The 22,336-nt window shown below is 39.6% G+C and overlaps 1 protein-coding gene across 7 annotated transcripts in view; it reads right to left on the bottom strand.

The window, feature by feature from the left end:
* Positions 1 to 22,336, bottom strand: part of tnika (TRAF2 and NCK interacting kinase a) — a 100,826-nt gene that overhangs the window by 8,471 nt on the left and 70,019 nt on the right. The window contains exons 12-28 of one of the 7 annotated variants that reach the window (XM_048162750.1): positions 22,097 to 22,295; positions 21,237 to 21,347; positions 15,781 to 15,867; positions 14,459 to 14,659; positions 12,075 to 12,380; positions 9,230 to 9,394; positions 8,559 to 8,804; positions 7,767 to 7,894; positions 7,544 to 7,683; positions 5,557 to 5,654; positions 3,460 to 3,635; positions 3,141 to 3,246; positions 2,894 to 3,037; positions 2,346 to 2,448; positions 1,905 to 2,075; positions 1,610 to 1,753; positions 1,270 to 1,404 (exon numbers count right to left, since the gene is read on the bottom strand). In XM_048162750.1, the coding sequence (XP_048018707.1) occupies positions 1,270 to 1,404; positions 1,610 to 1,753; positions 1,905 to 2,075; positions 2,346 to 2,448; positions 2,894 to 3,037; positions 3,141 to 3,246; positions 3,460 to 3,635; positions 5,557 to 5,654; positions 7,544 to 7,683; positions 7,767 to 7,894; positions 8,559 to 8,804; positions 9,230 to 9,394; positions 12,075 to 12,380; positions 14,459 to 14,659; positions 15,781 to 15,867; positions 21,237 to 21,347; positions 22,097 to 22,295 (2,660 nt within the window). The remainder of the gene's footprint in view (positions 1 to 1,269; positions 1,405 to 1,609; positions 1,754 to 1,904; positions 2,076 to 2,345; positions 2,449 to 2,893; positions 3,038 to 3,140; positions 3,247 to 3,459; positions 3,636 to 5,556; positions 5,655 to 7,543; positions 7,684 to 7,766; positions 7,895 to 8,558; positions 8,805 to 9,229; positions 9,395 to 12,074; positions 12,381 to 14,458; positions 14,660 to 15,780; positions 15,868 to 21,236; positions 21,348 to 22,096; positions 22,296 to 22,336) is intronic. The other 6 variants (XM_048162751.1, XM_048162753.1, XM_048162754.1 and 3 more) reach the window with 6 other exon arrangements.

The raw sequence follows: 22,336 nt of genomic DNA, 5'->3' as shown, positions 1-22,336 counted from the left end.
TCCTCCGGGCTAAAGAGGAAGGAGACCTTCCAGCGTGTTATCAGCATTCAGTTCAAAAGTCAGCATCTCTGATGGTATGGAGGTGCATAAGTGCATACGGTATGGGCAGCTTGCATGTTTTGGAAGGCACTATGAATGCTGAAAGGAATATAAAGGTTTCCAGATGAGGTCTATTTCAAGGAAGGCCTTGCGTATTTCAGCAGGACAATGCAAAACCACATACTGCAGCTATTACAACAGAATGGCTTTGTCGTAGAAGAGTCCGGGTGCTGAATTGGTCTGCCAGCAGTCCAGATCTTTCACCTATAAGAACTTCTAGCGCATTATTAACTGCAAAATACGTCAAAGACGACTATGAACTCATCAGCAGCTGGAAATCTATATCAGTCAAGAATGGGACCAAATTCCAACACCAAAACTCCAGAAACTCAACCAGTCTTCAAAATGCTTTGAAAAGAAGAGGAGATGCTTTGAGACCTGTAGCAGGCATCAAATTTGAAATGAGTTCATTTTGAACATAAAATTGTAAAATTTCTCCATTTAACATTTATGTTATCTATGTTCTATTGAGAATAAAATATTGGCTCATGTGATTTGAAAGTCTTTTAGTTTTCATTTTATTCAAATTTTAAAAAAAATGTCCCAACTTTTCCGGAATTCGGGTTGTAATATACACTGTTGCTAGTTAATAAATAAATAAATAATAAATAAAATAAAATAAAACATTAAAATACAGACTCACATTGTCTTGTGCTACTAATATTTATATTCATATTTAGTGTTGCTAAAATAATAAAATATATATATAAAAAATGAATACAGGCTCACACTGTCTAATAAGCTGTTAATATATAAAGTTGCTAATAAAATATTAATACAATAAAATAATATTTAAATACAGGATCACCCTTGTCTAACATGCTGCTAATATATAATGTTGCTAGTCAAATAAAATATTAAAAATGAATTTCATATTTAAATTGTTGCTGATAACAGTCACTTATATTTATCAAACAATACTACTGACAATTAACAGAAAAAACTCAGTGCTCTTAACCTTTATTCTTTATTACTTTATTGAATACTTTGAATAATTTACTTTCTGCTACAGTTTTAATCTAATTTATTAATATTTACATTAATAATTAAATATAGGAGATTTATTTGGATATTAGCTGCTACAATACATTATGGTGGTAGCCAAATTGAATTTTCACTGGCATTGATATAAAATAATTGTGACAACCCTAGAAGAGATGGTTCACTTACCAACTTTATAGTGAATGCAGCCTTCCAGATCCCCAACAGTGATCCAGCCCTGTTTCTTCTCCACCTCCGGGTCATTGTGCAGTATCCTGTTTCTCAGCCATGACAAGTAGTAGACACGTAGCTTGTTTTTCTTCCCTGAAAACATCAATGACAAGGCTGACAAGCTAATAAAACATGACACATATCCCCAAAGACACAAAGAGCTGCCATCAGGCTTTAGTTTAACACTTTTTCTAAGGGTTAAAAAGCTCTATCTTGTGCTTAAAATTGTGATCTTAAATCCCATCTGACTGCGGTATATGACACTGAAATATCAAGCTCTTTTTGTACTGAGACAAACCTGATATGGTGACCAGAACGTTTAGACCCTCCAGCACTTCCATCTGCTGGAAGCGTCGGCGAGTGATGAGGTTATACACCTTGCCCTGACCGCTGCGGTCCAGCAGCATTAGACCATTCTCAGTGCCCACCAAGAGGTTCACACCTGAGCGTCCACAAACATGAAACACAAACCTTGTGTAAATTTGATTCTGACTCAAGAATTTTTTTTTTATCAGAAGAAGAACTGAAAGGCAATTGAAGCAAAAAAAAAAGAAAAAAAAAAGGACAAATATCAGAGAGAGAGAGTGATGTACCCCATAGAGCAGCACACAGAATCTCCGAGTTGAAGCGCTTCTTGTACTTGCGGATCTCCGGTGTGTCGCTATGAGGTCTGATGTTGGTAGGGTTGACATTGACGACAGAGATCTTTCGAGCCTCGTTCAGTTTGGCCTGCTCCTGACGCAACAACTCATTAGCAAACATTGCTGCAAAGGTGAGAAGACAAGAAAACACATTATATGACATGAAAGAGGAAACATTTTGTTCATAAACAGAATGTTTGGGCAAGAACCAAACCCAGCAGGAGGAAGCAAAATTATGCAAAAAATAATGCTCTTATCTCCTTCAGCGCCCCGCACAAACCTATTTTAAAGCCCATTTTATCCAAAATATAGCACTACACAAATTACTAATGTTCTTCCTTTCATTGTTGCAGATGGTGTTAAGATGTGTTTGTTTGTGATTTGTATATTTACCGGCCGCTGAGCTCTCATCATTGTCATCTGTGGGGGAGGTTTGATACACACGTGGATCCACAAAAGGAGTGAAAGAAGCTTTCGAACCACCGCCAAGGCCAAACTGATATAAAAAACAAACCAAAAACAAATGTACAATATCAGCTCCAGTAAAATTATTTAATAGCAGGCATTCAGAATAAAAAAATAAAAAATAAAAACAAATCTGGGTTTGGGGCTAAAAATACAACAGAAGTGCAATTTGTCTGTTTAGATAATAGATGCGTTAGAAAATTGGGTTTTATGACTCAGCGGGGAATTTTAGACTTTCATACGTGACTATGAATCACTAAATAATGTTTGTGTCAGTTATGAAAATGTTATAACAGCACAGTATTTTCCTCACATTTTTAGGCCCTTTAGCCTAATTTTATTGAAAGTTATAGTAAATTTGTAGCAAATTATTGGTAGACAAGGACGGGACAGGACTGCGAAATAACCCAAGCCAGTTTCAATAGCTTGGCCTGGCTAAATATATCAGATTCTTACCGCTCTTAAATGTTATCTACCTCATCCATAGAGTCCAGGTCCTGGGAATTAAGGCCTGTTGGAGTTCCTGATGGGGAGTGGCTTTGCTGCACCAGGTCTGGTAGGTTCCCGTGGCCTGCGAAACCATTGCTCTCACCGTGGCCCAAGCGCTGCCTCTCACTGGTCTATAACAGAAGATCAAACATAATTTGAAAGTGAGACATTTGAGAAGGTTTTTTTTTTTTTTGGAGTTAAATGACATCTAATGTGACTGGCATGGCATCTCACCTCTCTCATTTTCAGGGTACCATCTTTAGATTCATCATTGTAGGAGTCACCAAAGGACTCATCATGGCTGCTCGTGAAAGACTCGTTATTTCCCTGAACAGAGGGCCTGAGGGAGATAAATATGCGAAACTTGAATTTTGCAGATTCACGTTAAAACGGCATTCATTTCAGTGCTCATTTATTGATAGATGTAGAAAGAAGTGATAGGATAAAGAGTGGTGAAGGGGATCAAGAAAGCCCACATAAGCACCTTGGCTCAGCACATGCCCGAGCCACAGCTCTGACAAAAAAAAAAAAGTTAATTGGTGCGTGTACTTACATGATCCTAGGAATGTCGCTGACTGGCACCGTGCCGTCATGCCCCACAGTCCCGTCCTCATCCTCACTGCTCTCAGTGTCCTCACTGGAGGAGGAGTAGTCGGTCAGTTTAAGCGGCGGCCGGTTGACCTCATCTATTCGCAACTCCCTCAGTTCTTTAGCCAAGGCTGTCAGATCCTAAAAGAAAGACAGAAAGATTCATGTAACGAACTAGAATAGTGACACTAGTAACTTGAGTAGCGTGACAGTAGCTCAGTTGTGGATATAGCATAGCTTTGACAATACCTATTTGTTTGTTTTTTTGTTTTGTTTTTTACTGTGGACACATCTAATTCCAAGTGTTAGAAAGTCCGATTTTTTTTTTTTTTTTTTTTGTGAATCAATTCATTCTAATGGCTCAAGGAAGGTTTTTTCATTAACATTTTTGGACTGGTCAACCAATTATAATGAATAGAAGATTCAATTGCAAAGAAAGGACAATAATAGTATGACTGAATGATATGTTCACAATCTCCCCTACAATAAAAAAAACAGCAATATTTATAAAATAAACTGTAATGTTTGCAAGGATTTTAGAGCTTTAACGCAAAGGTCATCTGTGCTCAGTTTGCATTCGACCTGTAATCCCAGCTCTATGCCCAACATAAAAATGCCCCCTCGTGAACTTTAGTTGCTATGGAAACAGCAAGACTCTTAACAAACAGCTGGGGTTATTTGCGCTGGGGTGAAGAATCTGAGCCAAGTGGGGAGGAATGACACACACCCACACATAGAGTCCATTGACAAAGCCACTGGCAATCCGGTTTGGTGAGAAAGCTGAGAGGGTGAAAGAGGACAAGCTTTTCTCAAGTCAGTGTAGCTATTGAGATTAGCAGGCAAGAATTCCCACAGTCCTCTGCCAAGCAACCTTTAGATTGAGAGGGACCGAGAGAAAGATGGATGGGAATGTTACCAACCCTTACTCTGGCTTTTCAGCCCTGATTGTGGTCCAGGTGACAGAACAGATAAAGAACAGTGAAGAGAGAGAGAGAAAACACAAGAGAGACGTGCAGAAAGAGAGCGCTGGAGCTGGTTAATACAGATTGTAGGTCAGTTAATTATGTAGACAGCTTTAGTCCTCTGATCAAACATTCATCACGCCTCAGAGGCATTTTTCAATGTACTAAACATTTGTTTCTTCAAGTCAAAGCCAAAATGGCTCGCACAGAAACAAACCAGTTTCATAAAAAATGTTTTTTCATGCAGATGTAGGAGAGCATGGCGCTAGCAGCACCAAGGTCATGGTTTTGATTTCTTTCTAATAAAATGTATACCTTGAATGTAATGCAAGTTACTTCAGATAAAACTGTGAGCCAAAAATATAAAAAAATTCTGTTATCATTTACTCTCCCTCAAGTTGTTCCAAACCTATATAAATTTCTTTGTTCTGCTGTACACAAAGGAAGATATTTGGAAAATTTTTTGTAACCAAGCAGACCCCCCCATTGACTACCATAGTAGGAAAAATAAATACTATGGAGGTCAATTGGGGGGGGGGGGGGGGGGTGAGATCTTATAAACATTCTTCCAAATATTTTCCTTTGTGTTCAGTAGAAGAAAGAAATTTATATCGGTTTGGAACAACTTGAGGGGGAGTAAATGACACAATTTTCATTTTTAAGTAAACTATCCCTTTAAGTAGGAAGAGCAGTGTAGTCACTTATAAAAACCGTTGTAATATTAATACAACTGATAAGTTACTGCAAGCAAAAGATAACTGTAAAAATCAGCTTTTGGCCCAGTGTGTCCAGAGCTTCAGCCAAGAAATTTCATTTCAGATATTTCTAATCTAATAGCTTTGGTTGTTCTCAAGTGGAAAACTGGCAGAGAAGACAGTCTGAACAATGTAACCACTGGGACATTTGGCCTCCAACTGTAAAAACAGCTGTTGTTTAGTCTACAACCATGTTTGGAGGTCACATCTACATTCACAGAGAACTAAATGCACCTTCAAGAAAATGCTAGATAAAAAAAAAGAGACAAGACAAAGTAGGAAGTCCAAACAGTAGTGCGCATATTGAGACAGGAAATTAAGTATGACCGTTGGGATGCAACTTACCGTAGGTCGACTGGGTTTGTTCACCTCTCTGCCCTCCTCCTGACTGGGCTTGGAGGTCTCCTGTAATGCCACTGGAGATCCTTCCGATTTACCAGAGCCTGGAAAACACATATAACAGGATGTAACCACATGTTCAAGACTGGAGGACATTGAGTATAAAAGTTTTAGAAAAACCCACACTGATTGACCCTTATTCTGATTATTGGGGAGGAAATACACTACAAGACAACTTGTTCTGAAACAGTGTGATAACACAGAGAGTAAACAGAAATATACAAAAGGCTCAACAGCTGGCCTGTGATATTCTTTACCTATAAATACACCTACTAGACTGGACCAGAATATCTCAATTTAAACGCATAAAACAAGCAAACAATGTATCCAGCACGTCATACTAGACATTCACTTCACTCTGTGCGACGAGCGCAGCACTACACATCTGACATGGTCAACAGAGCGGAACAGGAACAAAAGGATCACAGTAAAAACAACCAGGATGAAGTCTGAAAGAGTGCCAGCTCCTTCAGTCCTGTGGAGGATGTCCACCCACCCACAATCACTATGATTTAAATGACCAAGTCCATGTCCAAGCCGTAGTGCAGACGGTGGCATGCTGGCTCAAAACAAAAAAGTCAAGTCACCTTAATTTATACACTGCCCTCCAAAAGTTTGGAAACACCCTAGAAAAGTGAGTTTTTGGATAATATTGGCATGAATCCTTTTTCATTTGTGATAATTTTGCACTGATAAGGGACAACACAAACTACGTAAACATATTTTATTATATAAACAGTTTATACATAGAAAAAAAACATTTTCGATTCATCAAAATATCCACCATTAGCAGTTATTTGACCTAAACTGGGTTCTAATTGGTTCATTGTATACTAAACTTAATTGGCAATCAATTGTTGACGCTATTAAGGTGTGCTGACCCAAAAATCTTTTACAAACCTGGGCCAACTTTAAACCAGTAACCAGGCATCACAGCTGGCAAAGGGGCATGTCTGACTTTGACGTATATATTGCCATTATTATGTAATCAAAATGAAAATTATTATTGCTGGTCTTCAATGATAATGTCAAGTTACTGTAATGTATTTGCACCAAAAAATAAGCATTAATGCTGATATCGTCCAAAACCACACTTTGCCATGGGTGTTTCCAAACTTTTGGAGGGCAGTGTATATTGCTTTATACAATACAGATTGTGTCAAAACAGCTTCACAGTTATAAACAGGAAAATAATGACCAGTTATGCAAACTTCAAATATAAGACATTCATATTCTGCTGCAAATCAGGTCTAAAAAAGTCAATAGAATAAGTCAATAAAATGTCGTTATTCAGCTCAAGTTAATTCAGCGTTGATTCAGTTCAGTTCAATAACTGCATATTTTCCCAACTGTTTTCAATAGGGCCGCCACTGTCACTTTTTACCCATCTGTCCAATCACAGTGGAGGAGGGGCAGGACAAATAACAAATACCACACCGAACAATCACCACATCCTGCCTGAACAACGGTAACAGACGACAACAACAAGCATAATAATAATGGAACAAAAGAATTTAAAACAAGAGCCACAGCAAATACTTTACATTGTATCAACATTTTAATTATAGAAACAATACAGAAACAAACTATCTGTGAAATGAGATTCTATTAACACTTCCGCAGACATTACGTATCATAGCAAGCAAAGCGTCTCAACTGGAAAAAATACTGAAGTGTTCTCAAGCGTCCACAGCTAGGTGTTTACAGCAGACACAAGGCACAAACGCTTTGGTGGACACAAGGCCTTACTCCAGAGGGATTGTCCTATTAAACTCTTTATGTAAAACAAGTAATGCATGATGTTATTTCCACTATGCAGAAACTCAAGGCGAATCTTAAGCTAAAAAAGAAAAAGCAAAAAAGAGGTCCTACTCAATGGAAATATCATTTAGAAAAAAAAAAAAAAAAAAAAAAAAATCTAGAGTACTCTCACCTCTTGGTTGGTTCCTCTCACTGGATCCAGGATGGGAGCCGCCCTGAGAGCTGGGTGTGCTGGAGCTGGATGAGCTATTACTGCTGGTTCTCTGCAGAGCCACATCCAGAGACAACTCTGTCCTCCTCAGGTCTGGATTACTGGTGAGATCAAGATACAGTCAGTGCTTGAATACACCAACATAGAGCAACACCTCCAGCATGTGATCTGACAGAGAGCTGACCTGGTGCGGATGAGCTGAGAGGCCGACCGCCCCCCTCCACCAGACTCTCCGTTCCCTGGAGAGTTCTTCCTCATCAGAGCAGGGGAGATGGAAGTAGTCCGCTGGGGCACCTGGGTAGTACCGCACAACTTTAATCAAACACACAAATGACCAAACGTCAGAGACGAGGGATCATAGCATGATTACTACAATCAGTTGCTTTAAAAACATAAACAGACTGCATATTTTAATAAAAGTCTTTGAATAATTTATATGAAATACTAAAAAGTCTTACGTGAATGTAAAACAAACATTACCATTCAAAACTTTGGGGTCAATATGATTTCTTTTTTAAAATGAATACTTTTATTTGGCAAATATGCATTAAACTGATCAAAAGTGAAAGTAAAAACATTTATAATGATACATTTAAAAAGATTTCTATTTCAAAAACACTGTTCTTTCGAACTTTATATTCAAAGAATCCTGAAAAACAATATGTATCATGGTTTCCGCAAAAATATTAAGCAGCACAATTGTTTAAATTACATTTAAAAATATATTACTTTATAATTTTTTAATTTCTTATAAAATTAAATACATGGAGCCTTAAAAGCAACTTCTTTATTAACATAAAAAAAAAAAACTGACCCCAAACTTCTTAACGGTAGTATATTTGCCAAAAATATCAAAACTATCTTTTCAGGTGTAAAACTTTAAATAAAAAAATAAAAAAATAAATATACTTAATATAATAATAGGAAAAAAGTGCCTCAGTGGACCTTAAAAGTTGATTACTGTAATAATCCTGACCTTGGGAGGAATGTCTTCTTCCCTCAGCCAGGGGGAACTGCGGTCAGGTTTTTCTTCACGGCTGGCCACGCGAGGGGCCGGAGGGGGCATCTCCGAAGTTGGGTCGGAGTTCTGTCGTGGCATTTCTGGCCGATGGGACACCAGGCTCTCCTGGAATGCTGAAACGCCCTTGGCAGATTGATCATGCAAGGACTGAGAGACTGACAGAGAAGAGCTATGGGACCTCACTGGAACCAAATGAGCCATCTAAGAGGAGCAAGAAACCGTTAAGTGCTTAGATCAGGATTCTGACACTTTTTCACCAATTAATTTTCATGACCTTTACAGTCATTTGTGATTACCGGATAAGGATGTTTTAGAAGCTATTTTTGTAATCATTTAGAGATTGCGTTATGGATTTCCATGAGTATGTCAGGTACTAGTCTTTTGAAAAACAACATTTATTTATACTTAATAGCTTACAAATGGAAAAAAAAAATTCATTTTGGATTTACTAAGGATTAAATTCAACGGTGTAAAGTTTTTTAAAGATTAACAAAGGTAATCTAAATGTAAAAATGGAGAAAGTGAAAATGACCAATTAAATATCCAATATTAATATTAGAGTACCTATATATTGTGCATCCCTATTAAAAATGTGTGCTTTAAATAAAGCTAAAATGTTGTTGTACCTGAGGCTCCACGGGGCGGTGTATAGGAGGGGTCCGTGCCGGCTGCATACCCCCACTGCTAAAGGACTCGGAGCGTGGCGGAAGGGAAGGGTCGGAGATACGGTTAGCCACTTTGTGCTGCAGGGCAGGAGAGCTCTGGCGGTTCAGTTTAGAGCGCTCCTCAACCTTCATGAATAATAAAAAGCCATATAAGAACAGGCCACACTGTTTATTCCAGCCACCACCAACAAGCAAGAAAAAAAATAGCAAGACATTGCAAGATATTTGGGAAATGCACCAGCCAACATTACTTAAGTTAATCAGTAGAAACTATCACACCATCTGAAAGAGAAAAGCAATCTATTCAGCTAGAAGCTGAATTAGCCGTTGCATGTTGATCAGGTCATTCATACAACAATCAGTTAGAGTAGACCAGCACCTTCTATAAGCAGAGAGACTGAAGATCTTTGAGAGGTGAAAGGAAATATTCCAACTAAGTTTAATCGATAAAGAATCTGCTTTGGCAATAGAAAAAGCCAATATATGAGACACTGCTTGGCAACTAGATGAAAAGATTTCAGCTCTTATCTAATTTCTAAGAAAGTCATCAAGGTAATCATTAACATTTAATTTGACCTGTATCTATTCATGAGATGTGGAATGTGTTTGAAAGTCTGAATATGTGAAGAACTTGAAGTCTTTCAGTGTCTCACAACTTGAGGGCTTTTTGTTTGCGCCATCAGATCCTTTCAAAGAACTAGACAGACACTGGTTAACCATCTTAGTGCCTCAAAAATGCGGATTCCTATTGGGGAAGAAGCTTGTCAAATTCGAAAAGAAAGGGTTGGTTAGTGTGGAGATGGCTTGTTCAGAGATATGATTACACTATGTCTACAGTCATAATTCAGGATAATTAAAAGGCATTCTAAATGGCAACTACAGTAAACGATCCATCATAAGTTGTTTAAAAGCACTGGCTACATTGGTTAAGATAGTTTTGCTGCATTGTTAATTCTAACAGCGTCTCCTAATTGGGCGAAAAGCGACAAGATAGGTGTATGTTTTCAATGAACATGAAACTACTGTCAGACTAACACAATCACAGCCAATAAGAGCCAATATTTGATTTGTAATATACAGTAAAGTGCTGCAGGAATGAGCTGTGCTTCTCAGAAACATTTAATTTTGAGGTCAATTTGTCAGAGTACTTGAAAATGGCCAGAGAAAAGATGCTCATGAAGATTAAGCAGTATTCAGATGAAATGTACTGTAAACTAAAACCTGGAAACGAGTTAGAATATTTGCACTTCCAGTTCCATCATTCCAAAGTCAATGTTTTTTGATTAAAATCCTGAAATAGTCTGTAGATACTTTCACAATTTTATTCTATTACATTAAATGTTTCTTTAGCTTTTTACTTAATAAATATTATTAAGTATATACATAAAAAAAGTTGTGACGCCAACTTCTGGGATGGCATATAAAATGACGTCATTCCTGTAGCATTCGGTTATGAGAACTGGGAATAATTATAGACCAACGAGATTTTGCAATGGGCGGGGCTACTCAGAGCAATGACACCGAGATAAAAACTAAGCAATCAAAAGAATATCCTGTTGCTCTGTGCTTGTTGCGACTGGCTAGGATATGGTACAGAGAAACAAAACTCATTCAGCTTTCAAGGAGTACTTCCTGAAATCTGAACACTTCCCAATACACAAAATACCCCGTGAATTTTTTCAGACTAAATATTGAACCTTTCATTTTCAACCTCTCTCAAAGGTTGTTTGATTTATATGATTAGCAGAGTTGACCACATGCCACCTTGCAAAAGAAAAAGAGCATCTCCATCACCAACGGGCAATGCACCCAGAAGCACCCAGCGATGGACTGCACCGACTGCTAAGGCTTACACAAACATCCAGGAGTGGTGTTGGGCCATCTGATGAGGCTCAGAAACAAGACCGGGGTCAAACAAATGGCAGAGGGGCTTTCATGATGTCACTGATGAGTAAGAGCCAGTAAGATGGGAATGGGAGGGGCTTAAGAGATGTGGAGTACTGATTGAACAAGTGGTTAATATGTCTGTTTAATGGGCATAATTTATACGATTCATATATTGATATTGGAATAGCATTCAGTAACTAAAAATCTGTGCCAATTTTATTTTGAGGATTAAGAGAGCAAATCAATAATACAGTTTAAAAAAAAAAAAAAAAAAAAAAAAAAAGGTATTTACATCTATTTACAATGATGGCGGACAACCTCAATTGTGGAGGGGCCTGATCGTCATCATGTTGGAGAACAACGGGGAGCCTACAGGGGATAAACTGGGGCTGAGCGAGGACGAGCGACAGCTATGGCTACCTGGGGATGGCGACCTAGAGTTGGCTCGGCTTCCACTGGGTGAGTTTCGAGGGGAGAGCCCCATCCAGCGCAACACAGCACTGAGTGGCTCAGCCATGTTGGACTTTTTAAAGGACTTGCGTTGCATGTTTAAAAAGCCCTCACGTTCACAAGACTTGGCACGCCAGATAGGCTGAAAATAACTCTCCGCCGAAGACAGGTCCAGAGCAGAAGAGCAGCGACCTGATTTATCTGAACTGAATGTTGCGAGAGGCACGGCCCACTCCCATTTTGGCACCATCAGGAGGTTCTTGGATGGCACAGAATTTGAACGCGTATCTTTAGCCATCATCTCTCTAAGGGAGCACTCTGGGGCTGACCGGGACAAAAAGCTCTCCTCAAATGAATCCAGACACTCCTGGTTAACGGCGATTTGCGGGACCAGCTCATCACCTACATCTAGTCTATGGAAAGGTGGAAAATTCAATTTTGAGGCTGAGGCCAGGTCTTCTGAACTAACCACGTTAGCGACTGCTGGGTTCAGCTTGCATCCGCGGAGCTCCTGCCCAGCCTTCTGGAAGGCCCTAACCTGGCGCACCTGCTGGCTAATGTTCTCTCGACTCGGTTTCTGGCCTGAGACATGGAAGCTGGGTAGCGGCTGCTGTTGCTTCTGCTTCTGTAAATGCTGCATGATCTGTTTGCTAATAGGGGGAAGCACTTTATTGGGGGCTGGGGGGGTCCGGCCGGGGGTGATCTGCTGACATGAGGGGGATGAGGAAGACTTGTTGTTGAGGAGTTTGATCTGTTTTAGGGGTCGGCCACGGTCCTGAAACAGTGAGTCAAGAGTTTTTCGTTAAACACAGTTAAATTGGTCAAAAAAGACAAACAGCCAGGCCAAGAACATACTACAAGACTGAAGCTCATATCGCTTTCACGCTTATGTCTTAAAGTCTCAGTTTGGCAACTTACAATCTGTCACCAAAGATGTTCTAGTGTGATTGCTCCTGAGTTGCACTGCGAGTAGTTATAGATGTAATGTTTAATTTCAAACGGGCTCTCCTTACATGTTTTTTTTTTAAGAATCAACTCTTGGGTTAAAAGTGCATTCAGTTATTCTTTAGCTAGATTTAACATTGCTATTCTTAGTATACTTTAAATACCAATGGTGTTAGACACTGCACTGCAATTTATAGGCAGGAACACACCAAGCCAACGCCGAGGAACTAGAGGCAACGAAAGCAGACAGCGGGTTTGGCTCACGTCGGCAGTGTCTGTGTCCAAAGTTGGCCTGACACACCAAACCAACGCTGGACAGCCGATGGCCAAGTAGCACGTCCATTCTGCGCAAGATTAAATGCCTTTCCGAACCAGCATGTGGCAGTAGCTGAACAGCCAATCAGAATGATCAGATGGCCCAATGGACCGACAAGCTGGTGATTCAACATGCTGAATTGGCCGAAAAAAAGTCGACGAGGACCAACTTCAGCCGACGGCGCGGAACACACTGAGAAAACTTAGTCGGCCGACCGTCGGCTTTGTGTGTTCCTGACTTATCGATGTGCATCAGCTTGTGGAACGTGGATCAGTTTTATGTATATTACAATGATACTACTGAGTTTTATAAAGCAGTCTAAACAACTTATTCACTTTTTGTCTATGTTGGTCTGTCTTCAGACCGTTTTCGCTTCAGTTCAGCAGCCGATGAGCGATTTTCTTCCATGCTCACTCAAACACCATGAATCAGGTTATTTCAACATGACAAAATGCAAAAAGAGAGAATTTCTTTATTGTCTAAAACCTTTTAAATTATAACCAAAATACTGAATGTGACTATACACTTATGCATTTAGCAGACACTTTTATCCAAAACAACTTAAATAGGAAAACCAATAAAACCAATAACCAGATTTATTAGACAACTAGTCTAGGAAACTAGAGAACAGAAGAAATGCAGAGGAGATTTATTCATTTTTTTTTATTTGTGTGCACGCACATGCGTGTAAGTGCACGCGCAGTGACTTTAATATGCGCGTACGCTCGCGTGAAAACACATTTTGAGATCTATGATTACTAGTTTGTGCAACAACCTTCTGTCTTGTAGTGTGTGCTTGGCCTAGGAAAGCAAAGACAAAATCAGAACACTGTGATAAATGTAGATCAAAAGAAAAGAGGGCAGATTACATCACATAAAAGACATTAAATGCGGTTTCCTTCGGTTATATATAATAACTGAAAACTGTGGTGGCCATATTGCTGATATGCTAGCATAAAACAAGAGAGTTAATCTGTCCAGTTTCATTTTGCTGAATCAACATCAGTGGTGTTAGACTTTCAGTAAAAGTTTCCAGGCTGCTGACCCTGAAAAGTACACAACACTGTGTCCAAACCAAGTGCGATGCGTTTCCAGTGACAAGCAATTTGTTTGTCTGCACAGTACGTGAAACAGTGTGTGACGTGAAGTCAATAGATATTTGATGTTTAATGTACAGTTATTAAGAGCAGGAGTTTGAAACAATCAGATTTCATTGAGGGTGGGACTAAAGCAGGGATGGGCAAACTCGGCCCTGGAGGGCCGCAGAATTTAGCTCCAACCCTAATTAAACATACCTGAACCAGTTAATCAATGTCTTCAGGATTACTAAAAATCTACAGGCAGGTGAGTTTTATCAGGGTTTGAACTAAACTCTGCAGGACAGTGGCCCTTCCAGGAGCAAGTTTGCCCATCCTTGGACTAGAGAGTGTGTAACTCCCTGGTACTTGTTGCTTGTCATGGTCACAGCTGGTCAGGACAAAAACTAAGATTTACATACAGGAACTTGTTCCTTAATCGCATCATCCTTGGAGTAAGGCAGCGGTGCGATGCTGGAAACATGACAAATTCAGACTAATTTTAGGTTTTCCTACCTCTTTGGCCCAGGCAGGTTTGTCGCTGGGGTTGACAGCATCTTTGTAGTGGTAGAGTGGCTTCTTCTCTCCAGGTCTGGAGTCTTGTTGTTGTTGTTGCTGTTGTTGCTGGAGAGAGACAAGGTAAGCCCTCTCCTGCTGGAGCTGTCTTTGTAATCTCTCCGCCTGTCTCTGTTCCTCCAGCTGTTTACGTTTATACTCCTGAAGACACAGAGAGATGATGATAGTTTAAATAACTATTCTGAGATGTCACACAAGAGCCTTGCAATAAATGATTTAAAACAGTACCACAAGCACAATGACCATACACTGGCACACAAACACACAAAAACATGCACATGCTGGATCATTTAAGGGGTATGTGTTGCTCAAGACAAATGGGAGCACAAAATCCTGGTGAACCGGCATTCAATGCCAGGCATATGTTCTTGGATGGTGCGAGATTCGCTAAAGAAGTAAAGAAAAAAAGACAAGTGCCACAACTCTCCTCTAAAAAGTTAAATATGAAGCTATAGAACAGAGCTACCTGGAACAAAGTCCTCTGTACAGTTTTGCAGTCTTTTATCATTTACTTTTCTCCTCTGTCTCCCTTATGGCTTCAATGAAAAGCAAGTTTATTGCATCCTTCTGGCCTCCTCTACACTTCAAACCTCCCATGAGAGCAGAGAAAAAAGGGAACACTTGCTATGGTCTGCACCTCTCTCAGTCTCACTTAAAATGCATCAAAGCATGTTGGGATTTCACAGGAACAAAAGGTTTTAATTTGCCAAAGCTTTGCTCTGTTATCATTTGCCCATCAGCTTGATAAATTATTTGCACCCAATACACAAATAACAGCTTGTTGTTTCTTTTGCGTCTGTTGGGACATTATAACAGTAATAGCAATAACAAGGACTTCCAGCATTAACATAATATGTGTAGAATAAAATGTCATCATGACTACACATCAACATCAAAATTAATCTCCATTTAACCGATTCACATCACATACTGTGTCATATACAGTGGCAGGTGGCTTCTCAAAGAAAAAAATATGTAGGACGGGACTTGATTTTGTCCAATGGAATGGTTTAGATCGTTGTTCTTGTTCTTCTTAAATCTGTTATTTTTCTCATATTACAGGCACAAACAAATACAAAACAAAAGTGACACTTCATTTCAATACATCAATGCAAAATAAAACATAATTGTGATTCTGCAAGCACAAAAGGAGGCCTAATGACCAACAGAGAGATATAATTTGGGTCAGCGCAGCAGTGGGTCAGGGGAGAGGAGGGACAGGGTTTAGGGCTACAGCAAGGCGAGTATCTTCTCTCTGTTACCAGTAGGAGCGCCTGCTCTTGCAAGAGCTGTTGCTGCAGGATCTCGAGCTGTCTCTGTTCCTCCTCCAACTGACGACGGATATATTCCTACAGACCAGCCACGACGCAAAAGACAGAAAGACAGGAAAACACAGAAAAGCGAGTTTATCACAGTTTCTACGGGATTCAAAGTGAAAGTGTGACAGGAGAATATCACAGATGATGAAGTGTGAGATGAATGACAGAATGATAGCTAGCCATGATGACATTAATCTAAACAGACCTTGCTCTGTGTCCGAATATGCCTACTTCCAAAAAAAATATACAGTAGCAGGATAAAAACAGTATTAGTATATCCGAATTTATAGCATTCATAAAAACGCCGATTCGATGGACACTTTACTATCCCATGAAACCACATGTAGGTCACATGACAATGACAAGATGACGAATGTACAGTGGCATGAAAAAGTATGTGAACCCCTTGCAGAATCTGTGAAAATGAGAATTATTTTAATAAAATAAGAGGGATAATAAAAAATGCATGTTATTTTTTGTTTAGTACTGTCCTGAGTAAGATATTTTACATAAAAGATGTTTGCATTTAGTTCACAAGACAAAACAACGGCTGAATTTATTAAAATAACCCCATTCATAAGTATGTGAACCATTGATTCTCAATACTGTGTGTGTGGTTACCTGATGATCCACAACGGTTTTTATGTTTTGTGATGGTTGTTCATGAGTCTCTTGTTTGTCCTGAGCAGTTCAACTGAGCTCTGTTCTTCAGAAAAATCCTCCAGGTCCTGCAGATTCTTCAGTTTTCAAGCATTTTTGCATATTTGAACCCTTTCCAGCAGTGGCTGTATGATTTTGAGATTCATCTTTTCACACTGAGGACAACTGAGGGACTCAAACTCAACTATTAAAAAAGGTTCAAACATTCACTGATGCTCCAGAAGGAAACATGATGCATTAAAGGCAGGGTAGGTAAGAAATTTTGTTCCAAATTTGTTTAAACTTTCTATATATATACATGCATAATTAAAATGTAAGAACTCTGGTAAAAAGAGTATAAAAATCGAGTGACTCTAGACCGTTTAATCTGTATTAAACACAGCTCATTATTTCCATCCGGGACGAAACATAGGATTGGCTTAGGCGGCTGTCACTCTCTCGCAACCATGGCAACCACCCTTTTGCCACACATGACCTGCCCACTTGCGCGCGCACGTTTGATTTGGGGAATCCAAGAGGCACGGATCCTAGGAATACCAAAACAATGGCAGAGAAACAGCAAGCTAAATTCACAGTATCGGCCTATGCAGTTAGTGAAGGCAAACCAGGCAAAAAAAGGAAGACAGTAACAGTACAAGAAAAGGCAATGAACAAAAAGTCTTTGGATAAACAAAGAAATAAAACGCGAGTTAATATCGGCGTGGCTTTCCAGCGATGGCGAGAACTGAGGGAACTCAAGGGGCTGAAAAGTGACTCCTTGATGGCTTTATTTCTGCTGGACAGGTAAATCTTTCTTTTTGTATTTTGATCATACATATTTTTTTGTTTATTTTTTCATGAAGCATGTGTCATTAGCACACGTAGCTGCGTAATATAGCTAACATAACATTACTTAGCGAGCCGTAGTAGAGACGATAAATAATGATAGCTATAGTGTTGAATTGTGCATAATTTTACCCTCTGTCTAAGTCTTTTACCATGTTCACCTGCAAGTTTACCTGCACGTTTTTTTCGCCTTTGTTTTGTTTTTATATTCTCTACCTATGTTTACTGATGTCTTTATCTTGTATCTGTGTGTGTCGTACACACTTTGTTGTATGTGTGTGTTATTATTTTGTGTCTGCAATGCAGTTGTGAGTTGATATTTGAGTGTATGTTACTCTGTTGATCTGTAGAACAACGTATATGTTATGAATCTTACACGAAATTCATCTTCATCACAGTGTAAATGATGGTAATGGAAAAACGTGTATCATGCAACCTGTTTTTAGCTTTGCCTTATAGATAACTAGCTCGTTAGCGAATCAAAAAATATATATTTTAAACTTTACCAATATCAATATGCTAGCTTGATAGTGAGTACTAAAATACATCTTGTTTGTTTATCTTCATAATTTTAAAGTTATTTTTATTACATGTGATTCTGACATGATGTCACTACATGCACTGTGCTCCTTCCTCTCCGCTCGTCTCAGGTAAATAATGCGTCTTCCAGCTCAGTGGTCGGAGTCACACGTTCATGCGTTTTGGGGGCGTGGCTTTGGAAGGAGCCCAGAAGGGAGGGGGTGGAGTGAATGGAAATAATGAGCTGTCTTTAAAACAGTCGTGAGAGGTCTACAGACACTGATTTTTATACTTTCTTTTTCAGAGTACTTACATTTTAATTATGTATTGATATATAAATAAAGTTTAAACAAATTTTGAAAAAAAGTTTTTTATACATTTTTTTGCCTACCCTGCCTTTAAGAGCCGAGGGGTGAAAACTTTTGAATTCAAATATCAAGGTAAATTGTACTTAATTTTTCTGCCGGGAAACATGCAAGTATCTTCTGTTGGTTCTGAAGGGCAGTACTAAATGAAAAACAATGATATTTAAACAAAATAAGAAAAATTGTGACATTTTTATCCCGTTCAAACGTTTTCAAACCCAGACTCTCAATGCATCGTGTTTTCTTCTGGAGCATCATTGAATGTTTGAACCTTTTTTAATAGTTGAGTTTGAGTCCCTCAGTCGTCCTCAGTATGAAAACACAGATCTCAAATCCTACAGTCACTGCTGGAAAGGTTTCAAATATGCAAAAATGCTTGAAAACTGATGAATCTGCAAGAGCTGGAGGATTTTTCTGAAGAACAGAGCTCAGTTTAACTGCTCAGGACAAACAAGAGACTCATGAACAACCATCACAAAACATAAAAACAGTCGTAGATCATCAGGTAACCCACAGTATTGAGAATCAATGGTTCACATACTTATGAATGGGGTTATTTTAATAAATTCAGCTATTGTTTTGTCTTGTGAAGTAAATGCAAACATCTTTTATGTAAAATATCTTACTCAGGACAGTACTAAACAAAAAATAACATGCATTTTTTATTATCCCTCTTATTTTATTAAAATAATTCTCATTTTCACAGATTCTGAAAGGGGTTCACATACTTTTTCATGCCACTGTAATTCGTCCAAATTTCATTCTCACTACACAAATTCATACTAAATATAACATGCCTTTTTAATGGTCGAGAAGTAAGTTTCACACTAAATGTAGTACCTACTATATAGATTTTAGATGCAGCGATTGATAGAACGACAACTAGTTAACTAGCTAGATCCATAGGCAGAACAGTAGCTAGCTAGCTAGAACCATAGAACAATAAATGGATAAAATGATAACTAGCTAGCTAGATCCATAGACAGAACGGCAGACAGAACGGCAGACAGAACGGCAGACAGAACGGCAGACAGAACGGCAGACAGAACGGCAGCTAGCTAGCTAGATCTATAGACAGAACGGTAGACAGAACGGTAGACAGAACGGTAGACAGAACGGTAGACAGAACGGTAGACAGAACGGTAGACAGAACGGTAGACAGAACGGTAGACAGAACGGTAGACAGAACGGTAGACAGAACGGCAGCTAGCTAGATCTATAGACAGAACGGTAGGCAGAACGGTAGCTAGCTAGCTAGATCTATAGACAGAACGGTAGGCAGAACGGTAGCTAGCTAGCTAGATCTATAGACAGAATGGTAGATAGAACGGTAGGCAGAACGGTAGCTAGCTAGCTAGATCTATAGACAGAACGGTAGGCAGAACGGTAGCTAGCTAGCTAGATCTATAGACAGAACGGTAGACAGAACGGCAGCTAGCTAGATCTATAGACAGAACGGTAGGCAGAACGGTAGCTAGCTAGCTAGATCTATAGACAGAATGGTAGACAGAACGGTAGGCAGAACGGTAGCTAGCTAGCTAGATCTGTAGACAGAACGGTAGACAGAACGGTAGACAGAACGGTAGACAGAACGGTAGACAGAACGGTAGACAGAACGGTAGACAGAACGGTAGACAGAACGGTAGACAGAACGGTAGACAGAACGGTAGACAGAACGGTAGACAGAACGGTAGACAGAACGGTAGACAGAACGGTAGACAGAACGGTAGACAGAACGGTAGCTAGCTAGCTAGATCTATAGACAGAACGGTAGCTAGCTAGCTAGATCTATAGACAGAACGGTAGCTAGCTAGCTATATCTGTAGACAGAGCGGTAGACAGAGCGGTAGACAGAGCGGTAGACAGAGCGGTAGACAGAGCGGTAGACAGAGCGGTAGACAGAGCGGTAGACAGAGCGGTAGACAGAGCGGTAGACAGAGCGGTAGACAGATCGAACCATAGAAAAGATGGATAAAATGATAGCTAGCTAGATCCATAGACAGAACGATAGATAGAACAATAGAACGACAGACAGACAGATAAAATGAAAGCTAGCTAGATCCATAGACAAAACAATAGATGGATAAAATGATAGCTAGCTAGATCTATAGACAGAACAATGGCTAGCTAACAAAATCATCGATAGAAGAAAAAAAAAAAAATGACAGCTAGCTAGAGCCTTAGCTAAAATGACTGCTTGATAGATTGACAGCTAGTTAATAACTAGCTATCTAGACCATAGAATAGAAAAACGATAACTAGCTAGAACGATTGTAAGATTGTTAGAATGGTAGCTATAATAGTAGAATGATTTCATTCATTTCTTAGGCAGAGAAGAGGTGTGGGTAAAAAAGGAAAATATGAAGTGAAATATCAGGTAAACAATCTGATGAAATTTTGATGAAGAGTGGGTGTGAATGTGTGGAGAGAGAAAGACAGAGCACACTGGGAGTTCGTACATCAGCACACCTGAAGCAGTGCACCTGAGAGTACAAAAATAGGTGGGAGAGAATATTGATAGAGAGAGCAGAGAGAGGGGAGTGTAATCGCTGTGTCCTCAAGAGCAACTGTGAGATGATGATGATAGAAAAACCTTTTCAGCGCGAGCAGTGCGCGGGTCAGAGCTCTGGAAAACAGCCTGCATTAACAGAGCCATTCTTAGAAACATACAGACAGCTCAGCAAGGTAATTAACCTCACCCACACAAATGAAGATATTCTCATCTATTTATCAAGTCAGTGACTCAGCCATCCCTTCATACATCATGAGATGTGTGGGGGAATGGTTCAAGGTCATTTGGCCACACACACAATCCCAGTTAAAGGATGTTAGATGGCCAATCAACTTGGAGCAGATAAAGAGAAAAGCTGTGCTCTCATTTCCCACGTCTTATCTGGCTCTCCACAGAACCTTTTCGTTACGGAGCCATACACAGGGTTACTTTAACAACAATTAACTTTCATTAATTGAGTGTGTAGTTGATTTCCAGCTGTATCGTCGGGGCAGTGCTGTGAGAAACTGTGTGTGTACCTGCTCTCTTTCGGCCTGTCTCCTCTCCTCCTCTCGACGGAGCTGCTCTTCATAGCGATGCCTCTGCTCTCTCTCCTGCTGCTTCCTGAGCTCACGCTCACGCCGCTGTTGCTGTAAGACACACACACGAACACAATCAATCAGCTGAAAATCCTATTGAGCCATTACATAGCAACAATTTAGAAGCTGAAAAACAGCATTTTCCCTTTTATGTCCTCGGGTTTACTGTTTAGCGAGGCTCTAGTAAAACTCAACTGGAGTGTGTCGTTTGTTAATGTGTGATGCTATTGGGACATTAAATTGCCAATTCAGCCAGACCAGCTGATGCCCTTCATAATCCACACCTGTAGAAATAGCTCCTCCAATCAGAGGAGCCATAATTTCAACCAAAAATACATAAATAATAAAGGCAAAAAGCAAAATAAAATAAAATGCACAAATAAAAAAAAAACCCTACACATTCAATATATACACATTCCCAGGTCGAAGTAGTTGCATTCCAGTAACAGGCTTCACAAAAAAAATAGCTTATCATTAGAATGTTGCGTTTCCTGCTTCCCACAATGCATCAGTTCCTTAAAACCTCAAGCTACGCTGAGCCTGGTGTTAAAGACATCTGTTTTTATGTGTGACTATCAGCTAATCTGGATGTTCTCCATTTAAATAGCAAGATCTCTTACATCACTGAGCATGTCAAAGTAAATGCAGAGAGGCTAATTTGTGGATTAATATTAAGAAAAGTTCCATTCATATGAGCTCAGAGCAGCTGATAATGAGCCCTGCGCCATGAAACTAGAGCTGGTGTAAACCCAGACGGTTGTGGTAAACTCAGTTTGGCTTGCACACACACTATAGCGCACCTCTTCTAGTCTGCGCCTCTGTTCTTTTTGTTCCTCGATGCGTTTCTGTCTCTCTGCCAGTAGTTGGTGCTTGTGTCCCTCATTCTGCTGTTGTTCCAGCTGCTGTCTGCGCAGGGCCTCTGATCGTTCCTTATTGGCCAGCTGCAGGCGTAGGAAATCCCGCCTTAAAGTGGACTCTCCTGGTACATTGATGATGGAGCTGTATGGGGACGGATTATTGGATGTTTCGATCAGTTTTGT

The sequence above is a fragment of the Megalobrama amblycephala genome, linkage group LG17 (assembly GCF_018812025.1).
Source record: "Megalobrama amblycephala isolate DHTTF-2021 linkage group LG17, ASM1881202v1, whole genome shotgun sequence".
Lineage (NCBI taxonomy): Eukaryota > Metazoa > Chordata > Actinopteri > Cypriniformes > Xenocyprididae > Megalobrama > Megalobrama amblycephala.
The sequence above is the reverse complement of the archived record's forward strand: the minus strand, read 5'-3'. Positions and strand labels throughout refer to the sequence as shown.